At 43.2% G+C, this 12,311-nt stretch overlaps 1 protein-coding gene across 2 annotated transcripts in view; it reads right to left on the bottom strand.

The window, feature by feature from the left end:
* The window catches only part of LOC117401675 (rho guanine nucleotide exchange factor 3-like), a 43,310-nt gene that overhangs the window by 3,803 nt on the left and 27,196 nt on the right, over positions 1-12,311 (bottom strand). For both annotated transcript variants that reach the window (XM_059017170.1, XM_059017171.1), the window contains 6 exons: positions 11,066-11,128; positions 10,549-10,645; positions 9,352-9,428; positions 8,555-8,812; positions 7,708-7,878; positions 466-655 (listed from right to left, as the gene is read on the bottom strand). In XM_059017170.1, coding sequence (XP_058873153.1) covers positions 466-655; positions 7,708-7,878; positions 8,555-8,812; positions 9,352-9,428; positions 10,549-10,645; positions 11,066-11,128 — 856 coding nt within the window. The remainder of the gene's footprint in view (positions 1-465; positions 656-7,707; positions 7,879-8,554; positions 8,813-9,351; positions 9,429-10,548; positions 10,646-11,065; positions 11,129-12,311) is intronic.

Here is a 12,311-nt window from a genome sequence, read left to right as displayed (position 1 = left end):
GAGCTTTCCTAACCTTGCACCTGTTATTTAAAGGGAATGTAACTACAACAGAACCTTAATGTAATGACCTGACCGATCAACCCAACACCCCACTGTTAGATGGAGGTCTGCAATCACTCAATCATGCCTACACTACAAAAAAGCACAAAGTTAACCTACTGAAATGGTAAGAAATTGAAAGAAAACATTGAAATATTTTTTAAACATGACAGCATGACAGTGGTATTATCCTCAGCAATGGGAATACGGTATAGGGAAATTGTTAGCAATATTAAAAAAGTCCAAGAAAAAATCCAACAATTTGCAATGGTGATGAAAGACAGTACAGCAGAAAAAACATGTAGTTTTGTTTCTTAGCTTGCACTAAACTAGATGATTCTCCTGTTGACTGACAGGAGACACTGCTGAGGCAAAATCAGCCAGGAATATAATAGAACCCCGGGGTGGGATTGGGTGAGTCTCTACCTCTGTCATTGGTGGAGGTGAAAGCTCCCCTGAAGGAGCCCCCCATCCCCACCTCCCCGTCAGGCAGCTCCTCCAGCAGCAGGTCTGCGATGGGAATGGGCTGTCTGTAGACCTGGAACTGCAGCACCTCGCTGTGGCTGACTGGCCGGGTGAGCACCAGCACCAGCTCAAACAGGAACACATGCAGTTTCTGAGGAGCAAGCACAGAGAGAGGAGCCTGGGAACAGGGTCAAGACTGAGAGACACTCCTTCAGGTGCCAGTGTGGTACAGTGTAGTCTATCGAGGATGCAGTACTCACAGCCTCCTTTAGGTGTCAGTGTGGTACAGTGTTGTGTATCGAGGATGCAGTACTCACAGCCTCCTATAGGTGTCAGTGTGGTGCAGTCTATTATAGGCAGTGTGTCACTGTGGTTCAGTGTAGTGCAGTGGGAGGGGGGGGCAAAGAGAGTCAGTGAGGGGGCACGACTATGACTAAAGGGGCAGTTCTGTAAAACAAAAAACATTTTTTAAAGGATATAACATTTTTAATAACTACATAAATGACAGCTAATTAGTCCAAGTTCTTACCTTTGAAATGAGCCGTTGACGATCACTTTAGGACTTGTAGAACCGGAGAAATTAAGTTTGAAGTGGCGAGTGTCAGTGAAACTGCAGTGAACAGAGCCGAAATGGCAGCTTCCACGTATGGGGCGACAAGTGTAAAAAAAGGTGGTTTTTTTTCCCGAATTTAACTTAAATCGCTAATTTTTTCAAGATATAACCAAAAAATATCCAGATTTAGCTAAATACATTCAAACACATTCATAAAAGTCGGAGTGTAAGCACAGCTCTGCAGCATACAATGTCAAATCAAACGCGTCAATGGGCATGGGCTCGCATGTTAGGAATACACACACCGGACGTGAATACAAAAATAATTAAAACTATTGATTTAAATGAAGTAATGCACACCGCAAGCAAAGCGAGCAAATCTAGAAATACATTTGTTTTATTTGTATTCGCGCTATGCGCTGTTTGCATCGCAATGGATCAATCAGAAATAAGGTCATAGTGACTGTCACTGTCTCACTCACGCAGAGATAACCACAGAAATGAAAAAATGGACATCAATAAGAACGTAATTAATAAAGTCGAAAAATATAATGTCGTTTATAATGCCAGTGGTTATAAAGACAATAAAAAAGAAGGGCCCCACATGGCAGGAAATAGCAGAACAACTGGAATTGATGGTATGTCTATCTCTCTTTATTTCATCTTAATTTTAGTTAAAGTGATGGGAAGCACCACACACTTGTTTTGTATTTCTGTAAAAGGGTGCTTCTTTATTTTAATAATGTTTTTTTTGTGAACAATTATTTTTTATTATTTTTCCTTTTGGGGGAGACAATGCAGATAAAACAATATATCACAACAATACAGAAATACAACATAATGTCATGACAATTAAAACTAAAATATCAAAGAAAGAATATACCTTAATTGAACAGTTATTTAAATTTTAATGTGACCAGTCTGTTCGAGGCAATCGGAATCGCCTGTAACCAGAATGAGTGGCGCCTCTTCATTGACAGCTCATCCAGGAGCCTCAAAGCCGTGCTGCTCCATAATGGTAACAAGTACCCGTCTCTTCCCCTGGCTCACTCGCTGCACCTCAAAGAGGATTACAACAGCATCAAGACCTTGCTGGACGCCTTGAAGTATGAGGAGTACGGCTGGGAGGTCATAGGAGACTTCAAAATGGTGGCATTCCTGATGGGTCTCCAAGGTGGTTTTACCAAGTTTCCCTGCCATCTTTCCCTTTGGGACAGCAGGGACACCAAGGAGCAATACCACAGGCGGGACTGGCCACATCAGACTGAGTTCTCTGTGGGGAGGAACAACGTCAAGTGGGAGCCACTGGTGGACCCCCGGAAGGTGCTGATGCCACCACTGCACATCAAATTGGGCCTTATGAAACAATTTGTCAGAGCTCTAGATAAGGAGTCGGCAGCCTTCAAGTACCTGCAAGACTTCTTCCCTAAGCTGTCTGAGGCAAAGGTCAAAGCTGGTGTCTTCGTCGGACCACAGATAAAGAAGATCCTGGAGTGCAATGAATTCCCCAAGAAGCTCACTAGTAAGGAGAAAGCAGCTTGGAACAGCTTTGTCGCAGTGGTTCGGGGCTTCCTGGGCAATCACAAGGCCGAAAACTATGTGGAGCTGGTTGAGACTCTGGTGAAGAACTACGGCACAATGGGCTGTAGGATGTCCCTCAAAGTCCATATCCTTGAGGCTCATCTTGATAAATTCAAGGAGAACATGGGAGCGTACTCGGAGGAGCAAGGTGAGCTCTTCCACCAGGATATACTGGACTTTGAACGCTGCTACCAAGGACAGTATAACGAGAACATGATGGGAGACTACATTTGGGGGCTGATTCGTGAAAGTGATTTACAGTATAATCGTAAATCTCGAAAAACTACTCACTTCTAAATCTTTTGTAGTCATTTTTGTATTACTTTAGTATAAATACATGTTAATTTGGATTCATATGTTGTTTTTTTCTGACTTTATGTGAACGAAAAGACACAAATTTGCCTGTTTTCTCATTGGAAATAGGTAAATTTCAAAATATCACTGTCCTGGTCACAAAAGCAAAGTTTGTGGGGAATAATAGCCATTTTCTATACTTTTGAGGCATAAACAATTAGGAAATAACACTTACTACCCAGGAACAAAAATTATGTTACATAGTGTTAAGCACTGTGCTCTCTTTACAGGGTGATTAGCCCCTCGCAAATTTCAGGAATTATTGACAACACTACCCATGGTCATGAATAGAGATAAAGATCAGGGAGAATGAACGAGTAAAAGATGTAGCAGTGAGAAAGCAAGAAGACATGACATGGAGAAAGATCCGACTCGGCACTCGTCATACAGCAATTTCCTATAGGACAGCAGCACAATAATTATTATTTATTTATTTAGCAGACACCTTTATCCAAGGCGACTTACAGAGACTAGGGTGTGTGAGCTATGCATCAGCTGCAGTCACTTACAACAACGTCTCCAATGCACCAAAATAAACAGAGATGGGAGCACGGTTACAAACATTTATGGTGATAAAGAAGAGAGCATACTACATATCAGAAAGCTCAAGCCACAAATAACATCTGTACTCCCTCTCGCTCGCAGATTCCTCTCCCTGTCTACCCAAGTCCTAAAATCTCAGCCTCCCCTTCCCTATTTCCACCTCCCTAGCCCCCCATATACAACAACTGTCAAAAACATAGTAAATTAAACTTTGAAGAGATACTTCCACCTCCCCAACATCCCTACACCCCCCCCCCACCCCACCCCCCCAACCAATCAGACAATTGTCAACATGAACCAGATTACCCTGAGGGGACTTGCTGTGAGCTAAACCACCTCGTGAACAGGAAAAATTAATCGCAAATTGAACCATGCACAGCATGCATATAACCTAGTAGCCCCTATATTCAATATTTAGGTAACTAATTAGAGTACAGCAACTATAATATCAGCATCACAGAAATTAATAAAATACATAATGACTAGATTAATATCAAGAACAGCAAGTGGAACTGAACAAACCTGATAGGTCACTGTCAATCATAAAAGGAACAAAATGTTTCCACTTCCATACCGTGAAGGTACAAAAAATAGTAATCCAAAGCAAAGTTAGTCCATCGATACCGACGTTCCATCTGGGCTAAGGGATGTGAAGCACAGGGACCTGTGCGCAGAGGGATCAATAGCCCTTGTTGTATCCTGAAAACATTGAGTAAAGAAACAAATCGACCTCTTCAGGAGTAGTGAAGGTGCTACCCTCCATGATTAATCTTCAAAACAGCTGGATACACCAAGAAGTTGTCCACTCCCTGGGAGCGAAGCTTTGCTCTCACTTCACCAAAGGCCCTCCTTTTCGTGACAGTGACAGCAGAGTAACTCCAAGAGAGCTTTTGTCCCTGTACGATGACCGGAGTGGCTCTTCAAGCAGCCTGGAAGAGTCGTTGTCAATCAGTGTAATGAAGGCATTGAAATATCATGGTGTGTGATTCATTGGAATCCCGAGGGCCACCTGCGTATACATGATGCGCTCTATTTAATTCCAGAAAAGGGTGGTCATCAGAGTACTTCAGGGTCGGATACCAATGCAGAATTTTCTGCTGAAGAAAGTGGATGGGGTCATCGCCTTCAGAAGTTCAGCCCCTTCAGGAAGCCCATCAGTCTGGCGTTACAGCGATGATTTCTGTCCTCAAGGACTGCCATTTCATCCTGCATAGCATTGATTGATCTCGTCTTTCTGTTGTCGAAGATCAGCTTCCTGAACTGATCTACGGAAAGTGCGTGCAACCTCACCCAAGCGAGTGTCCCAATCTTCGGGGCCCAGTGACTTCTTCATATGCTTTCCCTCCAGTGTGGATTGAGGGGAAGCAATGGATCCCTTGCGTGAAGTAACCATATAAAAATGGTAAGCAGACCATTTTTATATAAAAATAATCAAAAAATAATATTAAAAATGTAAGTTGTTCAATTATAAATGAAATATAGTGGTGACAGAAGCTCTATCAGCAAGCAGCCATCCCAGCGGTAAAGTGATCTTCTCGGTTTTAATAATGTTGGCCAATAATAATAATCACATGAACTCTTTAACAAGCTGGTGATATTCCCAGAACGGTTTCCTTTGTTTAGTGTGTGGTGCACCCAGACTCTATTTCTTTGTGTTTTATTTATTTTTGTCTTTTCTTTTCATGACTAGCTACAGTTGTCGTTTTTTTAATTGCTGAATGATAATGTTTTTTTTCAGATTTATCTGTTAAGGTAAATGTTGAAATCGACAAGTTTAAAAAAAAAAAAAGATTTAAGTTACATGTATTTTTTCACAGATTTATTTGTTAGAAATGTTGGCTAAATGTTCACTCGCTAAGAGTAGAAAAAAAGGTTTATAGACTGATTTTAAATGTTGAATTTGTGATACACTTATGTATTTAGCTAAACCTGGACTTTTTGTGGTTAAGGAAAAAACTTGATTTACATGAAATCGGGGGGAAAAAACCCTGTTAAAATATAAAGTTAAGTTTTAATATGTGTGTCGGGGGGGCGGGGCGGAACAGAATGTATGCTAAAACAGGGAGGTGGCATTTAAAAAGTTTGCGCATCACTGGTAGTAGTGTACTGTATAGAGTGTGCAGTACTCACAGGCTCCTCTAGGTGTCAATGTGGTACAGTGTACTGTATAGAGTGTGCAGTACTCACAGGCTCCTCTAGGTGTCAATGTGGTACAGTGTAGTGTATAGAGTGTGCAGTACTCACAGGCTCCTCTAGGTGTCAATGTGGTACAGTGTAGTGTATAGAGTGTGCAGTACTCACAGGCTCCTCTAGGTGTCAATGTGGTACAGTGTACTGTATAGAGTGTGCAGTACTCACAGGCTCCTCTAGGTGTCAATGTGGTACAGTGTACTGTATAGAGTGTGCAGTACTCACAGGCTCCTCTAGGTGTCAATGTGGTACAGTGTAGTGTATAGAGTGTGCAGTACTCACAGGCTCCTCTAGGTGTCAATGTGGTACAGTGTAGTGTATAGAGTGTGCAGTACTCACAGGCTCCTCTAGGTGTCAATGTGGTACAGTGTAGTGTATAGAGTGTGCAGTACTCACAGGCTCCTCTAGGTGTCAATGTGGTACAGTGTAGTGTATAGAGTGTGCAGTACTCACAGGCTCCTCTAGGTGTCAATGTGGTACAGTGTACTGTATAGAGTGTGCAGTACTCACAGGCTCCTCTAGGTGTCAATGTGGTACAGTGTAGTGTATAGAGGGTGCAGTACTCACAGCCTCCTCTAGGTGTCAATGTGGTACAGTGTAGTGTATAGAGCAGGGGTCTCCAACCCTGATCTTGGAGAGCTACTGGGGCTTCTGGTTTTCGTTTCAACTAAATGTTAACCTATATGTGGGGTTCAGGGGGCGGAGCTAGGCACCAACAACCTATCATCTGCTGTCATCAATTAAATCCACCTTATTTAAACATTAGTCACCTCTACCTAGCTGTCTTGTTTTTTTTCGTTTCCTCCTCCTCCCTCCTCCTCCTCTAGCATCTCAACCGCCTTTGCATCGGTCTCCTCTGGGGGGTTAGTGATTCCACTTTCTCCAACCCTTTGTTAAGCTCCGCTTCATTTACCTCATAGAGGAGGGTTCTCCATGAGTCAGAGGGGACCCCTGGCCAAACCCTTCCATCTGCATGTATGTTTCTTTTGGGATTCTTCTTTCAGGCCTGATGCTTCTATGTGATGGTCCCCAAGCTGTGGCATCCCTCGTGTTTGTCGGGTCTCCTCAAAGTAAGTGGCCCCTCTCCTGTTTGTCGGGTCTCCTCAGACGGAAGCCCCCTTCTATTATGTTTGGGCTTTGAAGAGGTGGAACACCACGCATTATATGTTTTAACAAATACTAACTTTATGTTTTCTTTCCGGTTCGCGAGCCTCTTTGTATGTCGGGTAACCTCAGAGATGGTGCCCCTCTTGGTATGTCGGGTCACCTCAAAGATGATGGCCCCCCTCCTGTTTGTCGGGTCTCCTCAGCGACGGAACCCCCCTACTGTATATGTTGGGTCAGGAAAAGCCGGAACCTCTTTTGTGTTATCAATACTAATTCATGTTTTCTTTCTGGTTCGCAAGCCTCTTCGTATGTCGGGTAACCTCAGAGACAGTGCCCCTCTCGTATGTCAGGTCATCTCAAAGACGGTGGCCCCCCTCCTGTTTATCGTGTCTATCGATCAAGTAAATGTTGGCCCTTGAAGAGGTGGAGCCACTCTCTCCATGTGTATATGTTTACTAACTCTGTCAATTAACACTATCAGGTGGCATAGCTCCGCCCCGTGAATCTATCAGTTACTTAACTGAACCAATTATTGTCTTAATTAGTCAAGATTAACAAGTGTTCCAGATCTTTAGCCACTGATGATGTAAAGACACCTATAAAACCTGCTGGATAGGGGCTCTCCAGGACCAGGGTTGGCGACCCTTGGTATAAAGGGTACAGTGCTTGTTGATGATAATATTTATTCTGGATCTCTGTCAGAGAGCAATGATAGCAACTCAATATTCAACCACTCAGAATGAACGCAAACCCCAGCAGTAGGGAATGTAAAAGCATTTCAAACAGCACTTCCGGTAATACTGAAGTTGTGTATTTCTGCTCTGAGGTGGTAGGAAGAGCAGAAGAGCAAAAGAGCAGAAGGATTTACAGCCTACCTGTCCCTTGCTGTTTTTCAGCTCCCCGTGGCAGTGCAGCAGGCGGGAGCGCTGGATTTCAGGGAGCCTCTGATTGTCGTCCTGGAAGCAGAGACTGCTCTGATAGTACTGGCTCTCAGCCTCCCCGGTCTTACTGTTTACCTGCCCAACGATCCTCTGAATCAGCTCCATCTGAGACACATAAACAAGCCAGGAATATCACAACCTCACAGCGTGACACAGCTGGAGATTAATTCAATAATTACATGTTTCCAAGGAACTGGTACAGTGTAGTGTATTAAGAACATAAGAAAGTTTACAAACGAGAGGAGGCCATTCAGCCCATCTTGCTCGTTTGGTTGTTAGTAGCTTATTGATCCCAGAATCTCATCAAGCAGCTTCTTGAAGGATCCCAGGGTGTCAGCTTCAACAACATTACTGGGGAGTTGGTTCCAGACCCTCATAATTCTCTGTGTAAAAAAGTGCCTCCTATTTTCTGTTCTGAATGCCCCTTTATCTAATCTCCATTTATGACCCCTGGTCCTTTTTTCTTTTTTCAAGTCAAAGAAGTCCCCCGGGTTGACATTGTCTATGCCTTTTAGGATTTTGAATGTTTGAATCAGATCGCCGCGTAGTCTTCTTTGTTCAAGACTGAATAGATTCAGTTCTTTTAGCCTGTCTGCATACGACATGCCTTTTAAACCTATTGAGGGTGCAGTACTCACAGCATCTTCTAGGTGTCAGTGTGTCAGTGTGGTACAGTGCCTCCTCCAGGTGTCAGTGTGGTGCAGTCCTCACAGCCTCCTCTAGGTGTCAGTGTGTCACTGTAGTACAGTGTAGTCAAGTGTATCGAGGATGCAGTACTCACAGCCTCCTCCAGATGGGGCAGGTCCGGGTGCTCACTGCTGGTGTGTCGGAGGATCTCTTTCAGCAGCAGGGGATACTTGACGAGCCGACTGCGAGGCAAGTCCAGAAAGTTCCACAGGTCCAGCTTGCGGCTGAAGGAAGACTCCTGGCAGAGCCGGAGGAACTCGTCAACCCGGCGCTCCTGCTTCTTGTGATCCAGCAGGGCCTTGGCTGCCACCAGGTTACAGCAGTACGTGATGTAGGAGTCCAGGCAGGGGAACTGTGCAGAGAGGGGGGGTTACAGCCAGCATCGTGGGGTAAGCATTTACACACAGTGGGGTCACAACGGCCACAATCCTTATTACCACAACACCCAGGGCTGGCTTAACGCAAGGGCTTTAGGGGCTGCAGCCCAGGTCCTCCGATTCTGAGGGGCCCCAATATATATATGTATGACTGTATGGATCGGAACAACAGGTCTGTTTGACCAAGCCATATTGCGTTGGAGGAGCAGGGACTGCCTGATCATATGACTTGACCTGCGATCAAGTCACATGCCACTTTTATCAGGTGTGCTACTTTAAAAGAATGAGCTATGAAGACTGAGGGAATCTATTTAGCCAAGAATATAAAACAATTAGGGAGGATGAGATTTAAGAAATCTTAAAAGAAAGTGACTAACCCCAGCCTAGCACAGAAATCAGGACACAATATTTGCTTGAACTCAAGTGTGTTGTATTGTGGTTCTGCTAATGGTTCTGGTACAGCATTCTTCAGAGGAACAGACTGGGGTTACAGTGGGATTTATTCAAAGCTCACCCATTCCATCAGTGTCGGCCCAACTTCATGGACTGTGCCTTCGGAACCCCGCAGGGTCTGTAGCCTGTTCCACAAGTCTGCAAGAAGAGGAAACCACGGCTTGAACAAGCTTCTAATAACTTAACTTCTTTTCACTGTGCCTTAATTCTTGTGGTTCTTATTACATTTACTATATATATTCTGTAGATTAAAACCAGATGAGTGTTCAGGAGCTGCTCGTCAGTTTTAGCTGCCTGCCACAGACATGTACTGAAGGCTGGTTCAGAAAAGTTTCTTTATATTAGTTAACATTACGCTTAGACAAGTGTTTTTATATTAGTTATCATTACCCTTAGAAAAGTTTATTACAGTAAATTTGCACAGCATGTTTGCAGTTTTGCCATGATTCTGTAGTCGAGAGACAAGTGTGTGTCTTATACTGATGTCAGTGTTATTAACTTTTCATCACCTCTTAGAATTCAACTGCAACTCAGAACAATCCAATCAGCTGCTTACCTCAGCCACTTAACAGGATTCTCTTCATCAGCCTTTCCCTCAATGACATTGACAATGACTAAATAAAGGTTGGTCATGAATAGAAAACAATTAAAACTGGATTTTTCTTAATAATAATGTGGTATACAATAGATTCACAGGGCTGTTCCATCGACTGTATATACCACATATTTCAGCCTCTTTTTTTTTTTTTTTTTTTTAATTTAGTAGTCGGCAATTGATTTTTACCCCATTTTTCTCTCAATTTAAAATATCCAATTGTATTTTAGGCTCAGCTCACCGCTACCACGCCTGCACTGACTTGGGAGCGGCGAAGATGAACACATGCTGTCCTCCGAAGCGTGTGCCGTCAGCCGACCGCTTCTTTTCACACTGCAGGCCCGCCATGCAGCCAACCCAGAGCTACAGAGTCGGAGGACAACGCAGCTCTAGGGCAGCTTACAGGCAAGCCCGCAGGCGCCCGGCCAGACTACAGAGGTTGCTGGTGCGCGGTGAGCCGAGGACACCCTGGATGACCTATGCCCTCCACTTGGGAACTCTCGTCCATGGTCGGCAGTGGAATAGCCTGGACTCGAACCGGTGACCTCCAGGCTATAGGGTTACCGGATGCGCTACTCAGGAGCCCCCCAGCTACCAGTTTTATTTTGATTCATGTAAGGCATGTCAAGGTATCTCGTTGCTGGTACATCAAAACACCCCCACCTTCGTGTATTGGGATCAGAGAGTCCAGCGTCCCAAATATCTGCATCAATTCATTCTCTGTCATGATGTCCAGTTTCAGCATTGGTTCATAATAGGCCTGATAGAGAGAGAAACAAAATTGGACTTAACTAAAAAAAACATAGTATACTAAAAACTGTGGACAGCTTTGCATTTCTGTTAAGGATATGCACACACTCCAAGTACGTTTACTATCATATTTTCAGAATATATGTGTGTGTATGTATTTTTTTTTTTTTATTTCTCAAGCCCGAGAATGTCTTTACCAAGGGAGACCTCTGGGACCCCTGCACTCCCCTGACTGTGTGACTCGCCCTGCGCTCCCCTGACTGTGTGACTCCCCCCTGCACACCACACAGCTGTGCCTTTACAAGCTGGTCTAGTACCAGGTTATAAAACTAATAGAATTTTTTTTCTGAGACCTTTAAAGTGAATGGATGGAAAGTGTATGGAATTATTTTGTTGGTTACACAAGTTAACATCAATAAAACAAGCAAACCTTCTTGGCTAAACTGAGATCATCGACCAGCTGCTGCTCCCCCTGAGTGAGTTCAAATATTACCTGAAAGAATGAGGGAGAGGGAGAGAGAATTACCTTAAAGAAAGCCATGAAACCCTATTTGACACAAATAAAGGTGAAAGTGGGGGGACTCCTGTATTAAACCAGTATGCCAGTAACATGCATCACTCGCCACGGAGCTACATTTAAAATTAGAGACATCAGTATGAAAAAGTTGATAGAAAGGACAGTGTAGGAGACACTTCTTTACACAGAGAGTGGCAAAGGTATGGTATTGGTTACCTAGTTATGTAGTTGAGGCACAATCACCTGGATCGATCTGTTATTAGGACTAGAATGAGTTAGATGGGCCGAATGGCTGCTGGTTCAGAATATCGAGACTGCTATAGACAGCTGTGGCTCCTGCTTGATGTGCTTTAATGTGGCCTATTGGGGGTGCTGTTTCCCATGATTCTGCTTATAGCTTATAGTTGTTTTTCGCAAATACGAAACAGCACAAAATAAATATTAAACAAAATAAAATGAAAAATAAAAAAAAAAAAGCAAACATAGAATGACATTTTTTAATTGGGGATTTTATACAAAAAATGCTTTAAATAAATTCATGCAATCGTAGTTGTCAAGATTTTACTATAGCCGTTACCATAGACACGGTCTGAAGGGAAACGGAAGCTCTGACTAGCACTTGCGCAGATGTATAATTTGAAGGGAGTCGTTTGAGAATTAAAATTGTGATGGAAGAGATGTTTGTTTCTAAAATGCCTAAACCGCGCATAACAATTAAACAACGCTGCAACGAATTTGAGCATGAGGGCGTGTAAGCTGATGGTGACAAAATAACAAAGTGCAGGTTTTGCAACTGTTGGCTGGAGTGGGAGTCAAAAGATCTTGTCGTTAAGCATTAGCAGTTTATTCCTTTTGGGGAAAATATGGCTTGTTTGCTTGTATTTTGCATTAGTATGATAATTCTTTGTTTTATTTCAAGTGGTGTAAACTTTGCACGGGAGCAAATGCTGTTTTGGATCTGAATGAATTTGAAAGAATGAATCTGCTTTGCTCTGTGTTTAAATACTAAGAAGCTTGTGTACTGGAGCACTGCTTCAGTGCACTGGGATTGAGATTGCTGTATGTGCAGTTATTATGACAGCCCCACAATAGTAGGGCAGTGTAAATATATATTATTTTTGTTGTATCTTATTGTATTTTTATAAAGGGCATGGCAAAA

The sequence above is a fragment of the Acipenser ruthenus genome, chromosome 55 (assembly GCF_902713425.1).
Source record: "Acipenser ruthenus chromosome 55, fAciRut3.2 maternal haplotype, whole genome shotgun sequence".
Classification (NCBI taxonomy): Eukaryota; Metazoa; Chordata; class Actinopteri; order Acipenseriformes; family Acipenseridae; genus Acipenser; species Acipenser ruthenus.
Note: the sequence above shows the minus strand (reverse complement) of the source record. Positions and strands in the feature narration are given on the sequence as shown.